Raw genomic sequence first — 16517 nt, forward strand, 5'->3', positions numbered from 1 at the left:
AGGTTGGGAAACCCTGGCCACAGTGAAAAGCAATAGAAACGCACATATAGGCGTGTCAAAGGAGGATAACATAGAGCTGTGGTTTTAGTGAGCAGCTCTAAACAAAATGAAAAGACCTTGACTTTGAAGTCACATCAGTGCATCAGTGCAAAAACTCTTAAAAGTTGCATCCCAGTTGCGTTTATGACATTACCACACACTTTAGTGTTTACAATTTAATATTTATTACACATTGTTAGCATTCTCCATTATCATCCCCAAATAATCGATTATCAAAAAACACATACTGAGGTGTCATTACCGCCACAGTTTTGCATAAAGACTGATATGGCTAATTTTCTTGTATTTTGTGACATGGTTACTAAGAGGTGAGTTGCTGACAGGGCTATTGTTTTTCCACTTACAGAGCTCAGAAGACTTGTTTAAATATATTAGAAAGTGTAAAATTAACTTTGATAGGTATGGGTTTCGGTAGTTGTATTATCACGTGATAAGAAATAAATTCAACCCTGATTAGCCTGCAGGGTGAAGAGAGGTTTTAGGTCAGACAGAGAAGGTTAAAAAAAAAATCGGTGCAAGTCACAGGTCACTGACCACATTCCACAGGGCAGAAGGTAAAGCCTCAGGCTGCGCAACAATATTGTATTTAACAACTCATACGGTATATGCAAATCTAAATGCTCACCAGTGGGTGGAAGGAGGGAGCAGGAATTTATTTCCATTACATCACTGCAGCTAGAATCACTACTTTTGATCCCTGTGTTTTTGTCATGGAGTACAAGCATGACTGAACTTGGACTTCTAAGAGCTGCCAATGGCTGTCATTATGGTGAATGGTTTACCTCATTCACTCACAGAAGCAGTGTTTGAATGCCTACTGTCAGAGCAGGTATTAGTACCTGGATTCAGGTACAAACCATTTTAACCACTGCCTATGCTCTGGTCTAATATGTGAACTGACTAAAACACGCTCATTATTGCTGTTGATAGTCTGGATGTGGTTTTGGAGGAGTTTCCCTTGACTCAATAAACTTTCTGTTAAGTTTGTTCAAGTGGAACCAAAGGTCGGTTCTTATCTGAATCCTAAAGGAAGTCCGACATAAAATATTCAACTTGCGTTAGAAACCATAAACATCCAAATAAACACGTCCCATTTGCAGCCAGTGAAAACAAACTGATCCGCACCAGTTCTTTTGTAAGGTCGTGTTATGATCTCGCCTGCACGCATTTGCCAACCGCGCATTTCAGACAACTTCTTACCTTTCCCGGGCTCTCCTCTTTCTTCTTCTTCTCCTCTTCATCTTGGTAAATTGGCATTTGCAGAAAGTCCTCTTCACAGCAGATGAAGCTCACCGTGCATCCCATCCGAGCAAAGCCAGAGCGCACACGCGTCCAAACCCATTCAACGCTTCAAACGTTCGGTTCCCCCTCTCTCTCTCTCTCTCTCTCTCTTTCTCTCTCACGTCGCCGCTCTAGGTGAGGAAGTTATTGAGACTTAATTCCGCTCAAACACGCGACGAAGCTGCGCAGTCGGTCTGGCATCACTGCGCTGTCAGTTGTCAGGCGTTCGTGCAGTTTCGAGGAGATTCCCGCTGTTGCTCTCAGCCACTGTGCGCTGACTGAGTGCCCCGCTGAGGTGAAGTGACTTCCCACTACAGACAGATTGTGGAGGACGAACAGGTAGCCTGCAGCACTTTAACAGCACATAGAAAGTGTGCCAGCGCTCTCTCTCTCTCTCTCTCTCTCTCTCTCTCACACACACACACACACACTCTCTCTCTCTCAGTCACCATATGGTTTGTGAGGTGTTCAGGTTGTCACTTATGCGCAAAAATGTGAACCCCATCATTTAGAGCAAAATCTGCCACTTAGCTCGATTTGAATTATTTGGTCCCAGACATTGTAAAAGAAAAGGACACCTCTGCCGTGTGTTTTTACAACAGTTGGTGAGCCCATTAGGCCTTTAAAGTCTACAAAGACGTGTCCTGGGTTTATTCATGACCTCCAGTCCCAGCAGCTTCACCAAACAGGACACTGTAGGAATCCCAGTGGACTTTGGCTGGCACAAGTTCAAGGGCTTCGTTGGTTCTATGCAAGTATGTCTCCCTCTGCTGGCTGATTGGTGAAGTGGGAGTCATAAGAGGGCTACTTTTATCTAACCTCCATGTTACATTCAAGTCCTTTACCCACTTTGTGTGTCTGTTGCATATAAAGACACTATAATCCATAATATTAATTATGGATGTTGTCAGTTTTCTCTTCTTGGACTTCTCCAGCACCTTTAATACCATCCAGCTCCCTATGCTTTGGGACAAACTGAGCAGGATGGGAGTGGACCCCTACCTGGTGGACTGGATCTCCGACTACCTCACTGGCAGGCCACAGTACGTCAGGCTGAAAGACATCACGTCTGACAGCTGGAGCCCCCCAGGGCACAGTGCTGGCCCCTCTTCTCTTCACCCTGTACACCTCAGACTTCTGTTACAACTCAGAGCTGTGTCACATACAGAAGTACACTGATGACACATCCATCATTGGGTGAATCAGAGATGACAGAGAGGAGGAGACTGGTGGGGAACTTTGCTGCATGGTGCCACACTAACCACCTACAGCTCAACACCTCTAAGACGAAGGAGCTGGTCATTGACTTTGGGAGGTTCAGACCAAGACCGTGACCAGTCCTGTTAGAGGGAGCTGAGGTGGAGGCTGTGGACTCTTACAAATACCTCGGGCTGTGGACTGGACAACACACACCAGCCACCTATATGGGAAGACACAAAGCAGGCTGTACTTCGTAAGGAAACTGCGGTCTTTCAACACCTGCAGCAAACTGCTGTGGATGTTTTACCAGTCCAGGTTGCCAGCGTCCTCTTTTACACTGCGGTGTGCAATATAAAACAAAACTGAATGCACACCTGGTCATTATCATTAAACTGTTAAGTAATTACAAATCCTGTCCAGTCAGTACAATTGTATTGGTTTTTAGCCAAGCCCAAGAGGAATGAAGCCAATTAATTCTATACAGATTATTCTTTGTAGCTGATCTTTATTGGATGCTCTACCTTCAGCTTTAAAATATTCTAAATGTATTCTATTGGATTCAGTTCAGGGGTCATACTTAGGTAGTTCATAGTTCATAGTTTTCACTTGTTTCTCCTTTACAAACAATGTTATTTTTGAAGTGTGTAAGGGATTGTTGTCATGTTGGAAAATTCCTCTCCTGCCAAGCTTCTTGAGGTGGGGAGTCATCTTTTCATTCAGTATTTGGGTATACTAATATCTATTCATAGTGCCATCTTTAAATGTCATTTCCCCCACAACCATATCAGATCACTCCCACCTCCACATCTCACTCTGTGCAGTCACTGGCCTGGTATACACCAACCATGCTGGACCCCATGCAGTAATGTAGGTTTTATTTTGATATACAAAGTGATACCATACAGTTAGAAATATGACATAATATATTTGCTATGAAAGGAACAGAAATAAGGCTGAGGGTGATTCACTTTCATTTCACACATGCATAATAAATGCACAATTCAAATACTGTTAATCTTTAAATAGATTCACAACTCCATGTGTGTTGTGAATGATTATTGTATAATGAAATGTAGGTTTCAACTTACATGAAGTGAGCCAATGGAAAACAGCAAAATACTGCTTACAAAATATTATTTTTCTTTTTACAAGTCACCCATCTCATGACACTTCACCCATCTCATTGAACCACAGAGACCATTCATTAGAAAAGCATAATGTTTAGCCATGCATCTTGCTGAGTCTTGTATTTATGAACAATGACCACTTGTTATGTCATCTTTTAGGCATGTTGCTTCAAAATATTGAATGGCAAGTTACTGTCCATTTTTTCCCAATGATACGTATTACCCTCATTGTCCATAAAGTGACATTCAACACTTTACACAGGTACTTCCTCTGTGACATCTAGGGATAATGTCAAGGAGGAAAGATAAAAACCAAAAAACATAGACAGTTTTTTAGAGAGCCAAATACTGGAGGTGATGGTGATGAGGAAGGGACTGCTAATATTTGCAGCTCCACCAAGTCAACAACATTAGTCCAGCTTTGTGTGGAAGAAGCATGTCCGGCAAGCACCTCGTCCTGGGTAACACCCAGTGCTGTACTGGCCATTGGACAAATCGACCTAAAAAAAATCGTTTTGATAAAAGCTTTTATCAGTTTTTAACAAATTATAATATGTTTAAGCTTAAACGTACATTTTATTTTTATATTCACATTTCTATTCTAACCTGTTGTTGCAGTCTCATTCATTTAATACATAAGACATTCTTAAAAATAAATATAAACAGTTCTTTCATTCATATGCAACATTTATATTCAAGCCAATCAACAAATTATAGACTTTTACACAGAAAAATGAATCAAGCCTAACTCATTTGTCAAGTTTTAGATGGAAACTTTGCATTTTAGATTTTAAAATGCTTAGTGAATTAAATCCTACTAAAGGTACAGATTTAGATCAAATATTTCTGTAGAAGTGATCACTCCTTATATTGCTCATATAATTAATTTGTCTATTCAATCAGGTAAAGTTCCAGGAGAGCAAAAAAGAGTAATGAGTAATTACATTGCATGAAAAAGGAAGTAAATGTGATCCAAACAACTATAGACCAGTATCTATTCTAAGTGCTCTTTCAAAAATAATAGAAAGAATTATACAGGAAGAGATAAATGACTACATCTCAAATTGTAACCTTTTATATTCTACTGAAACATGCTAACAAACCTCATAAGAAGAGAAGAAGATGGGGGGACATTTTGTGGTATGGTCTGGCTGGATTTGCAGAAAGCATTCAATACAGTGGATCACAGCATTTTATTAATGAAATTAAAAGCCATGGGTTTCAGTGGGTTGGCCCTGAATTGGGTCAGGTCATACCTATCAAATCGATGTGTTCAGATGGTTGATGTAAGTGGGACCCTTTCAGAGTCAAAAATCATTGGACATGGAGTGCCACAGGGTAGCATAGTGGGCTAATTTTTTTTTCTACTATATATAAATGACTTAAAAGCAGCTGCTTCGTGTAATCTCTTTTTATATGTTGATGATTCTGTTCTAATCGCAGCACATAAAGATAAAACAGTGGTTGAGAACACTCTTAGTGAGGAACTTCAAAATTTAAATAAATGTAAATGGCCATCAGATTTTAAATTATCCCTGCACTTAGGAAAAACTGAAGCCATTCTTTTTGGTTCTAAAATAAAATGAGCAAAATCACACAACAAATTTAAAACCTTAACAATTCAATTGCTTAATGTGCAAAAATTCTATAGTGCAGCAGTAGCAGTGGAATAATCTGCCCACTAATTTGAAAGTGCGTGTTTCACAGAATTCGTTTATACAGTGCCATGTAATGTACTTGATTCATGATTGTAGTGGTTTATGACCAAGAAATTTTAACTGCCTGCAAACAAAAATCAAGTTCAAGCTTCACATCCTCTGTCCACAAAGTGTAGGTTTACTTGTTGGTTTGGTATCAGAACAGTGCGGCTGATGGCTTTCAGCTCTCCCATTGCAGGGTCTGGTTTGATTTCGAACAGCCTGATTAGCTGAAAGAAAAAAGAGAAAAATCGCTTTATCATAGACCCAACTGATAAAGGCCACGCCAACACAACTGCCAACACAAGATTTTCAGTAAAGTTTTTTTTCCCTCTTTGTGACTCACTTGCTTATTTTATTGCAGGAGTGGTAGCCATCTTTTTTTCTTTTCTTTTTTTTTTAAAGCTGCACTAATCTAAACTAAGGTTTTTTTTTTTCAAGACTTGGTGAGGACCAAAAAAGAACTAAGAAGAGAGAATAATTATTATCATTACATTGGAATTAAATTCATCAGGTGGCCAGAAACGCAATTCCATGAAAACTAATGTAATGATCCATGTATGCTGGATTGTTTGCTAACAAATTCACCAGTAACTTTACAGGGTGGTTTTATGTAATTGTTTTGTTTTCTACTTGTTCTGCAGCCCCAAGTGGCCAAAAAAACAATGACTGCAGATTTAGATCCACTCATGCCTTCCTCCTAAAAATAAAGACAAATAGATATGGAGAAATACTTTCAGTTCTGTAATTAGGAATTCTGACTTTATCACCCCTACACCTCCTCTTTTTCATTCTCTTTCCTCCAAGCTCCATGCCCAGTTTAAAAGCAGTGTTTCACTGTTGCTTTGTAGCACTAACGTTCTCTATTTCCCACTTGTCACTTACCCGAAAGAGAACCAAGTACATCTCAAGCTCAGCAATCCGCCGACCAACACAACCTCTTACTCCGAAGCCAAACGGGATGGAACCAAAGGGGTTTGGCCTCTCACGGCCATCACGCAGCCATCTCTCTGGCTTAAATGTGAATGGCTCTGGGAATGTGTCCTCATCATGGCTGATGGCATAGTGACAAAGCATGAAAGCAGTCTGGAGAAATGACATGATATATTACTGCTCTTTGTATGAAGTGAAAACGTAAAATGCTCTTACTTTTAATGGTATTATATTTAGTATAGTAATAATTTTAGAGAAATACATAATAATACTGAAGTTCTACTACTAGACATTGTAGATTTTTCATTTGAAGCTATACAAGTACACAAAACAAGTACAAAATGTCCAATAATGGTAAAAATAAATAAATAAATACTAAGCAGACCCACTTTCTTTGGAAATTGATATCCACCAATGACAACATTCTTTTCTGTAAAGATCCTTGCATTCATAAGAACCACGGGGTACATCCTGCAAAACAAGAATTAATCATTTAATTTCCTTTAGACAATGTGCAAAATAGACCTGCAAATAGTCTAGATCCCCTTCCACTACCACATATGTACATACTTTTACATCGCAACACTATAATCTCTCTAACCCATTTCACCTCAGTGCCTCCTTGATAACAGCCTTTAAATATGGCATCTGAGTGATCTCAGCAGCTGAGGGGATATGGTCTGCTGGTACAGATGTGGACACTTCTTCATAAAGTCTGTCCTGGATGTGAGGGTTCCTGGACAGCAGGTGCAATGTCCAGGTGAGGGTGTTGGACGTCTTTACAGCAAACAAAGAAATGCCAATAAGTAAACCAGCTAATGACAAAGATGCATATCTGTTCATAATTAATACTTATATGCAGTTGGTATCTGGTGGTTTTGGAGGTAGATTTTCTTTTCACACACTTATTCTACGACAATTTCTGCACCATATCTAAGTACAAATATCTTCTCAGAAAAGAATATTATTATAGATTGTTATATTTGTAGAAGATAGGGTAAATTGTAAAAAGTTGTTGTTTTCTGTTGAAATATTTTCTGTTACCAGTATCACATTTACCGTGTCCACTCCTGCTAAGAGAAGCTCAGCGATGCTGCCATACACATCCTTGGTGCTCATCTGAGTGTTTGAGAGGAGGTATGTTAGATATTCACCCTCCACATCCTGGCTGTTGTCTACACGCTGCTGAATGTCCTCCATCTTCTTGTCGATTAACTCTATAGCTGTAATAGGTGCAGAAATGTGTTTCATTTTACAGTTCACCAATAATTTCCTCTGTGTTTAGACATAAAATAAAAGGTAAATGATTTTACATTTCAGGAAATATGCTCATTGGCTTTCTTACCAATAGTTAGATTAAAGTCATTCTAATCACTGTACAGGGAAGCTACAGCTAACAATCAGTTAGTTAAGCTTAGCATAAAAAACGGAAATAGGGGGAAACAGCTAGCCTGTCCAAAGGTGACAAAATCCACCTACAAGCACCTTTAAAGTAAAAAGTTCAAGTTGTATCTCATTTATTTAACCGGTAAAACCAAATGGTTAAAAACAACACATTGCATTAGCAGGGGTTTTATGTGGTAAGCTAACCATTTCCTGATTGTAGCTTGATATTTGGCATATAGCCATGAGATTGATATCAATTTTCTCATCTAATCATTGGGAAGAAAGAAACAACAAAGAACTCTCTCCTTTTCAACTCACCAAAGTTGAAGATGCCCTCCCAGCCAGCTATGTAGCGTCCCCAGTAAGGCAGGAGATTGCGGCTCCACTTGGGTGTCACAATAACAGCCATGCTGTTTGAGAACATCTGAGCTATGGCGTTGATGAAGTCTTGCGTACCTGCAGGAATTTCCTTTTCCAGACACCCAAGCCTTGTCTCAAACAGAATGGAGGCAATACCTGAGTAGAAAAGCTTAAGATTTAGGATAAGAAAAAGAAATTATCCAGGATCTGCAGAATTGTTGACCCTTAATTTCAATTGGGAAAAAAGCAGCCAAAATTTTTCATCAATTCATCAATAACAGAAATCAAAAACCGTCCACTGGATTTGAATAATTTTAACATTAATATTAACCAATACAGAAGATTTTAATAAACATGCTTATTGCACTCAGCACTACCTGAGTGAGCACCTGAGTGTTTTTCAGATTCTCTATATACCCTCAAGTGAGAATTGATAGAGTTCATTGGCCACATCGGTCACCAGATCTCCTGTTGGGCTGCATTGGCGCAGATAGTACATCCTCTTGGTGAAGTCCGTAACCACGTCATTGATAACCCCACCATACTGCACAGAGTCCTTTGGGTGCAGCATACGCTTGTTCAGCATCATCCTCAAGTTGTACCACTTCTCCCCTTCCCTGGGAACAGAAACAGAATCATATTTATTTTATTTTTGGTCATAGTTAAGGTTTCCAGCCAGGTGGATCTATTGCGTTTACTCATGGTTTCTGATACAAATGTCAAAAGTGATGGTGACAATCAGTGTATAGACAACAGAAATTATCTTTGTCAATGCTGGATCAACAAAGCTCACATTGTGATTAACAGTGTTGAAAAAGAATATTGTCACTTGAAGTAATAGCCCATTTCCTGCGGTCCACATCTATGAGATATTTCCCTCTAATAACTCAGAATATTTCTGTAGGAAGCAGAAATGTCTGGCTCTGTGCTATGATATCTTTAAAATATTAAAGTGAAAGTTAATCATTAAAATTAATCATTAAAAGAGATAGAGTTTTGAAAAAAATGATGAGGTAGGGGAAATAATTAGGTATTAAAACTTGTTGCTAAGGTTTTAATACTGGTTCTGAGTAAGTTAATGCTTGAAACTAGAATTACCATAATTATAAGGCTGTTTGTAGTACAAAACTGCTTTCTCAAAATCAGAATTTCTTATTTCAATATCTTTTTCATCTCTTCACGATAAACAGATAATGCATGGTTGTAATCTTGCCCCAGAGTACAAGCCTTTAATTGTAATCTTGACCATTGATGGCCTTTGTATTTTGATTCTGCCCATATGTAGCTTGAAAACAATAAACAAATGAAAAGAAATGCACTGTGATTCATATCTTTCTTTAAGTAAGCCAATCACATTTTGAGTAGTAGTTCTGTTTCATTTATCCTCTGCTAAGATTACTGCTTTTAAGCTTAATATTGTATTTTTCTCTGTAAATTTTAAGTTATTTAACCTTATTTGAAGAATACTGCAGTAGTATTGGATGCTAAATTTAAAGCAAATTTTCCTATGTATTGAGAAAATAAATCTTTTCTTTGTATCAAGACAAATGTATTTGTTTTTAGTTTGACCACACCGGTTTAAGATATCAGTGCACTATTTGAAGCTAGATATTTTTACTTACTAAAATAGTAATAAAACGGGCACAAGAGACATTTACACCAATCAGCCACAACTTTAAAACTACTTGCATAATATTGTGAGCCATTGCTGAGCAGTTTTGTAGTGTGGTTGAAGCACCGTCCTGCTGGGAGAGGCCCCTGCCTTTGGGGAGTGCGTTTGCCATGGGGGTTGGGGGGGCGGTGACATGGATTTGGGTTAGAAGTCCCAAACCACTGGGCTACGATCAGAATTCTTCAGCCTGATTCAGGTGTCCAAAAAGTATCAGGAGACGGCAGTGTCCAAGCAGCAGAGTTTATTTGTCGACAAAGAAACCCGGGAACCATTCACAGTGCATACATGACACACCAGAAGAGCCACAAAAATGTACTGGCTCTGTCTCTCTTTATATACAGTTTTGGCTGTGACTTTCCACGCCTCTTAGATCATTTCATTGGTTTACAACATTAGAAACATGGGTTTTGGTTAACTGTCTATCCCTATGTTAAAAGTACACCATTATGTATCAAGGCACATATCTTTGTGGTGGCAGGCATATGAGCCTTTTTGCTAGTTTTTGCTGAGTCAGGCTACAGCTGGCCCTGTCCTCATCTGACCTGTTCACCCTATGCACCATTATGTCTTAGCCTGTCCTGATTATATTTTTTAAAAACAAAGTTATCCCATACTTTAACACCATTATTTCTTAACTCTCCCTAGCATCATTTTTTAAAAAAGTATCTAACTTTTTCACACTCTAATATGGATTATACAAGGTATGCATTATATGCAGTGAATACTAACATCTATTCTCACACAGTAACATGTTACATATGTTTTCTTTGAATCACTTTTTGAATCATGCAGTACAGTATATGATGATACCATTTCATACAAATGTTCTTTAAGATCATTAGCCTGCAGCAATATTTTCTTTTTTTAGAGGCACTTTACTCTTTACGCATCATAGCTGTTGGCTTTTTACACTACAGCGGCTTGGTATTCAACAATGTTAAACTGGGTGGCATGTATCAAAGTAACATCCAGATGAATATCAGGCCCCAAAGTTTCCCAGCAGAACGTTGTATTGTAAAGAGATGATTAATGTTATTCACTTTAACTGTCAGTGGTTTTAATGTTGTGGCTGATCGGTGTACACTTGTCATAGTAGGAAGAGTACAAGTGTTAATGATAGCATTAAGCATTTTTTGCGTTATTTAAGACATGACAGTGTGACAGTGAGTCAGTATGCACAATAACAGGACCCTGAAACTGAAACAGCTAAAAGCAGTTCAGCTATTATACATTTTTACACTCATGCTTTTCCTGCTGTGATTAAAAAAAAGCTGTTTCATAACAAATTAGCAACAGATGACTCAATAGCGTGAAAATCTGAAACACATAATCCAATTGGACAACTGTGTGTTACGTTTGTGATAATACTGCACCATAAAAAAAATTGCAATTCAGAATTACACAATCACAAACGACAACCCAAAAACACCTAGGGCAAATGATATCTTATGTTTGTGGGGGAAAGGTAAATGGAGCCTTGCTGTGCACATCATGCAGTATTGGTGGTCTTACTCTGTAAAAGGCCCATAGCCGAATCCTCTCATATCACGATAGTCTTTCCACAGGGACATGTCTCCACGGCAAGGGAACTTCTCATCGTTTCTCATTATCTCCTCCAGCAGCTTTGGAGTGTTCACAGACACTGACTTTAGTCCGTCTCTGTATATGGGCCCATACAGCTGCTTCTCATAGATCTGATGGTAGGTACAGCGAATGCAAGATAAATTACTTATCAGAGAAACGAATAACTCATAATGTGAGAAGAAGCCATATACAAAATTAAAATATTGTTTATATCAACAAAGTTTGAAAATCTGCCCATCAATCAAATGCACTGTGTTGTTTAACTAGAAAAACAGGTTGTAAATTTATGAGTGGAGCATGTGAGGATGTGACTGCACGCTCATCACCTCGCAGAAAGTGGTCTAGTAAAAAGGGTAAACAATCCTTTCCTCTGTGAAAGTAAGCTGAGACCATCTGTTTTTATCTGGGAGTTACTATGGCAACAAAGGTAATGTGATCCGCCTGACATTCCCCATTACGCATTGTCACTGGGGGAAAATGCAGTCAGAACATCAGAAGCTAAACATATCCCATTCCCTGCAATAAATGATCAAACTGGGCTACCAATGCAGAAATTTCTGGAATGCATCAAAACATCCAGTATTTTTGGATGCAGATTAAAACAAGGATGCATCACTGTGACAGAAACCTGATGAACATGTAAATCTGTGACATCTAGAGACCATGCAGAGCAGTGTACTGCAGCCTGGCCTACCTGTAACTCATGTATACGGTTGTAGAAACCCTGAAAGACCATTCTGTATATCATCTCCAAGAAGGTGACACGTGGTAGGTCCTCCACTGTCCGAGGCTTGTCCTGGAAGACAGAGAGGGCCCCTGAGGCAGAGGAGGCCCTCCCCATCCCACTGAACCAGACCTGGGCTATGGCAGTAGGGCATGGCTGCAACCAGCTGGCATTCTTTTGCTTTAGACTCCGGGACAGCCATGCAGCCATGATGATGCCACAATGGCAAATACTAAGTGCTCCTGTTACACCCACAAGACTAGCTGAGCAGGGAGGGGCCAGGTCTCACATAATGTTTAACCCTTCCAGCCCAGCTCTAAAGGATCAACCAGGACCAAAGGCCATTCTGCTCATTAATCTGTAGGCCAAATATATGAAAGAGCAATACTTAGTGTGCTGGGTAAGCAACTTTAAAAAAGAGGTAAGGTAAAACAGCTCTGGCTTATTAGAAAGCATCTTGAAACACATTTGTTTTTCTCTTGTTCTTTGGCTTTCTTTTGATTGTATTACTTTTGAGGTGGACACGTACTTCCTGGAAAGAACAGTCTACCTTGGGTTTTTAAAGGTGCTATATAAATAAAGTTTATCTGCCTCAAATGTAAACATGAATGGCACTCCCACAGTAAGCAGTGATTTTGTAGGATTTCTGTCATCTTGTAGCTTATCACTTACTCCACTTACTGTTTTCTGACCTAATATCAATTATCATGATGACTAGAAAAGGCTAAATATCCTTAAGGAAATGTGTGTGCTTGCTGCTCAGGTTTTGAATATGAAAGAAATACTCAAACTGTTGAATTTGTAGTTGAAACAGTAGTTTGGAATGGAAGTGTTGAGAGAAGCTGAGTTCAGTGAAACTGAGATAATAATGGTTGAAGAGAAAGACATGTATAAAGCTGAATGTCAATGTCAATTATGGAAAACTATGGACAGTCAGAGTAATGTGAAAAATAAGCAGTTTTTGTGTTCACTGATGACACAAACCATGCACAGAAAATCCAGCTGACATGGCGAGAGGTGGCACACCTGACAGACACAGCGTCACACAGACGAACACACTCATTCTCACATTCACACCTACAGGCAATTTAGAGTCACCAGTTAATCTAACCTGCATGTCTTTGGACTGTGGAGAGGAAGCCGGAGTACCTGGAGAGAACCCAAGGGAGACCATGCAAACTCCACACAGAACCAACTAATTTTCAGGATAAATAAAGCTGTCTTTACTTTACTGCTGGCTTTTGCACAGTACCGTACATGATGGAAACGCATTTGGTAACAATCACATACTTCATATAGTCTCTGGTATCAAAGCACATCTGTCTTAGTGATAATATAAAACAATTTGCTCATGTTTCTCATATTTTTCTTTATTCAGTTATCAGTCTCCAAACACCTTCCGGTCCAGTCATCCTCTAATTTGTCCAACATTGTCTATAGCTCCTGCAGGGTCCATTTTGTGTAGCAGAAAGTGTCCTTGCACCTGTGCAGCACTGATCTCAGAGTGGGCGGCTAATGCAAGTTCCGCAAACTGTTCTGCTTCGGAGGCAGGCTCGTCCGGGTAAAACCGCCGGAACATCTGGGTGAGCTGCCAGTGTGTGCAGTGGCCAATGTACTGCTTCAGATCCACACGGCCGGGCCGGATCAGCGCTGCATCTAACCTGTGTGCCAAGAACTGGAGATTAATGTCACTGAAAACTCACCAGTGAACACATACAGGTAGCCATTGTTTAGTTTGTAATGTGCATTTTTAAAGGTATTTATGTAAACCAGTTGCATAAACAAGTATAGATTTTTTTAAACCTTAAATTATTTTCAATTTTAAAGCTGCATTGTTAGATTTTTTTGGCCACTGGAAGCAGCATAACAAAATAAAAAACAAATATTAAATAAATATTAAATATTACCTCCTTAATTGTTTGTGGCAAATAGATTAGCAAACTTTTGCTTGTCTAAATGTCCAGCAGACACATAGCAGTAATACCATTTATGCAAGTCTGATATTTACTCTCCTTTTAGCCAAATTTTGGTCTCCATCAACTCCTGAGAAAAATATCTGACTCTTTGTTTGCTAAATGCTCCACTATGAGCTGGTTGCTCTATTCACTGAAAAGAGTTGCCCTCTGTGAATGGAAAACATAAAAGTACTTTGTTTGTAAGTGTACCTGTCAATGAAGTTGGTGGTCATAAAAACTATTCTGGCCTCAGATGAAGCCACTCCATCCAGAGAGTTGAGCAGACCACTGAAGGTCAGTCTTCCCATTCCCTGATAGGCCAGAGGGTCTGAGAGGTAAAGACAAAAGTGATTTGGAAAGTAACCCTCAAATCAGCATGAATGTATTCAGACATGTATTCAGAAGGTATTTATTTCAAGATTAAAATAAACAACAAATTGATGCAATTAGCTTCTTTACAACAAGTCCAAAAGCACTCGTCATTCCCTTCTACTTACTCTCTGTGGGAAGCAGCTCTCTGCTGACAAAGGCTGCATCTACATCCTCCAACAGTATGATGCTTTGCTGCGGCGCCACGCTCAGGAGGTGGTTCAAACGGTCATCTGAAAGGGTTCGGTCACTCAGACTCATCAGACAGATGCTGTAGCCCAGCTCGCCTGCCAGTGCCGTGCTGAAAAAAAACAAAGGGTCACAAACAGGAGATGAGGACATACAGTAAATACAGCGTTCCATGCACAAAGTAAAAAAAAAAAAAAAATACCTGACTTAGTCCATGTTTCAGTTACACAGATTGTGAATTGGAATGGCAAAAATTTCAAGTAGCAGCACACTCACATAAAGCTACTTTTCCCACATCCTGGGGGTCCATATAGCAGATATCCTCTTCTGTAAGGGATGCCTGCAAAGACAAAGAAAAAAAAAAAACATAATCATGGACAGCCAGATGACCATCACAGAAGAACTGAAAACAATTCTACCACATTGTGCACAGGCAATTTAGCATAAAATTAAACCTATTACAGGACAATTGTATTTTGCATATTTTAGCTGATTGGTTACAAAGTGTACATGTTACATCACTGCAACCATTTTCCAATTGTACTACAATACACAATATCTCATGCAGCCACTGGTTTCAGCTAATGACTATTAGCCTACTTGTTCTTTTTGTTTGGTGCATTCAAGTGCACATGGGAGAAACTAAAACTGACACTCCAAGACTAATTTTTTTGAGATACTGGATCTCTCAATTCTCAAATATCACATGTCAAAGTTTCTTTGAATGCATCACGTCTTGCATCCGCAACAAAAAGTAACACCAAAACATGAATTATATAAGTGGGTAGTATAAAAACAAAACACTAAAAGATAGCTTCCATAGACACTGGATGAATAGGTTTATGCCCAGGTCTGTTTTACCTCTGTCTGTGTACCACTTGGGGTTTCCAATAAAGTCCTTCACGTCGTCTACAATCCTTTCAGCCACACCAGCCTCCAGCACCACAGAGCTGAGGGGTCTGCGTCGCCGCGGAAATCCAAAGGGTCTCCACTCAGCACCCATGGCTGTGTACATTACTGTCCGCCCCTCCTCCTGCTTCAGTGCCAATTCTCTTGCTACAGAACACAATGAACAGCTGCACTAAATGACCACTCAATGGTTAAAGGGCACAACAAAAGTTAAGTATATTGCATATAACAAGAATATATGAAACCTGTACTCGCCAGGTATATAGTATAGGCCTGTACCTTCTTGTAAGATGTTAAAGAAGATTTGTCTGTCTCTGCCTAAAGCTGTGAAAGTTACAGACTCCCATGGCGTTCCAGTGTGAAGATCCACCATCTGCTTCTCTCTGGTCCTCTCTACCCTGATCCATTTCCTTCCATACCTGCAAAGCACAGTGGATGACAGTGTAAGAAGTTGCACTGTTGACAGTATGTGTCAAGCAGATTAATATATGTAGGTACTATATATCTAATGATCTCTCCTGACCAGATAATGTGGTTCCCAGGGCTTGGATGGAAGTCAAACTGCGTGTGCACCCGTCCACTCTCGTGCGCCAGGTAGGAGGTCTCCACACTTAGGTGCTGAGTGTGTCTGGCGTGCTTGGTGATCCAGCTCAGCAGCCAGTGGTAGCTCTTGTCCCTGCTGGGGACCTCCAGAGTGATCATGTAGTGCCTCCGAAAGAAGATCATCCCCACCTGGGCACCTTTCCTGGCCACTGCCAACGCTGTCCCGACCCCAACCAGTCCAAAGCCAGCCCCAAAGTATGGATTGTCCTTCAGGCCGTCCAGGAAGTCTGACAGAGGCATGTTGCTGATACAAACTCTCTCTCAAACTAGGCAATCTAATGGCAGATAGTGTTCATTTCTAATGACGTCAAATAATAATTATTCCGCTGACTTGCCTTTTTGTCTTCATCTCATACCCCAAACTAGTGACCACGGTCATTTCCAGTGTATAACGCTTCTCTGTAAATAGGACTGTTCATTTACCTATACCCCCTGTGTGCAATGTATGGATGTCGGCTCGTACAGCGA

General features: G+C 39.8%; 3 protein-coding genes across 3 annotated transcripts in view; all 3 read right to left on the reverse strand.

Annotated features, from left to right (window-relative positions):
• Positions 1-1648, reverse strand: part of LOC108897188 (tensin-1-like) — a 157484-nt gene extending 155836 nt beyond the window's left edge. The window contains 1 exon segment of the mRNA XM_018696672.2: positions 1261-1648. Within this exon segment, the coding sequence (XP_018552188.1) occupies positions 1261-1365 (105 nt within the window). The 5' untranslated portion in view covers positions 1366-1648.
• A 1751-nt stretch (positions 1649-3399) lies between these two features.
• Positions 3400-12271, reverse strand: LOC108897170 (sterol 26-hydroxylase, mitochondrial). The gene is made up of 9 exons (XM_018696641.2): positions 11995-12271; positions 11229-11410; positions 8462-8661; positions 8003-8200; positions 7358-7521; positions 6909-7075; positions 6688-6769; positions 6251-6451; positions 3400-5595 (listed from the first exon to the last, which is right to left on the reverse strand). The coding sequence occupies exons 1-9, from the start codon at positions 12232-12234 to the stop codon at positions 5470-5472; spliced, it is 1560 nt and encodes a 519-aa protein (XP_018552157.1). The 5' UTR covers positions 12235-12271; the 3' UTR covers positions 3400-5469.
• Positions 12272-13378: 1107 nt separating this feature from the next.
• On the reverse strand, positions 13379-16517 carry LOC108897206 (mitochondrial chaperone BCS1). Its single transcript, XM_018696698.2, has 7 exons — positions 15970-16517; positions 15726-15865; positions 15399-15593; positions 14814-14877; positions 14477-14649; positions 14190-14307; positions 13379-13685 (listed from the first exon to the last, which is right to left on the reverse strand). Exons 1-7 carry the CDS (start codon positions 16287-16289, stop codon positions 13433-13435), a joined length of 1263 nt encoding a protein of 420 aa, XP_018552214.1. The 5' UTR covers positions 16290-16517; the 3' UTR covers positions 13379-13432.

Source organism: Lates calcarifer, linkage group LG1 (assembly GCF_001640805.2).
Source record: "Lates calcarifer isolate ASB-BC8 linkage group LG1, TLL_Latcal_v3, whole genome shotgun sequence".
In the NCBI taxonomy this organism is placed as follows: Eukaryota; Metazoa; Chordata; class Actinopteri; family Centropomidae; genus Lates; species Lates calcarifer.

Coding starts and splice junctions, on each gene's coding strand:
- LOC108897206 (XM_018696698.2), bottom strand. CDS start 16,289: ATGCCTCTGTCAGACTTCCTGGACGGCCTGAAGGACAATCCATACTTT. Junction 14,650..14,813: donor TGTGGGAAAAGTAGCTTTAT/GTGAGTGTGCTG, acceptor GTTTTTTTTCAG/CACGGCACTGGCAGGCGAGC. Junction 14,308..14,476: donor AGAGCTGCTTCCCACAGAGA/GTAAGTAGAAGG, acceptor TTTACCTCTCAG/ACCCTCTGGCCTATCAGGGA.
- LOC108897170 (XM_018696641.2), bottom strand. CDS start 12,234: ATGGCTGCATGGCTGTCCCGGAGTCTAAAGCAAAAGAATGCCAGCTGG. Junction 8,662..11,228: donor GGCTATGGGCCTTTTACAGA/GTAAGACCACCA, acceptor TTCTGTTCCCAG/GGAAGGGGAGAAGTGGTACA. Junction 7,522..8,002: donor GGAGGGCATCTTCAACTTTG/GTGAGTTGAAAA, acceptor CACCTATTACAG/CTATAGAGTTAATCGACAAG.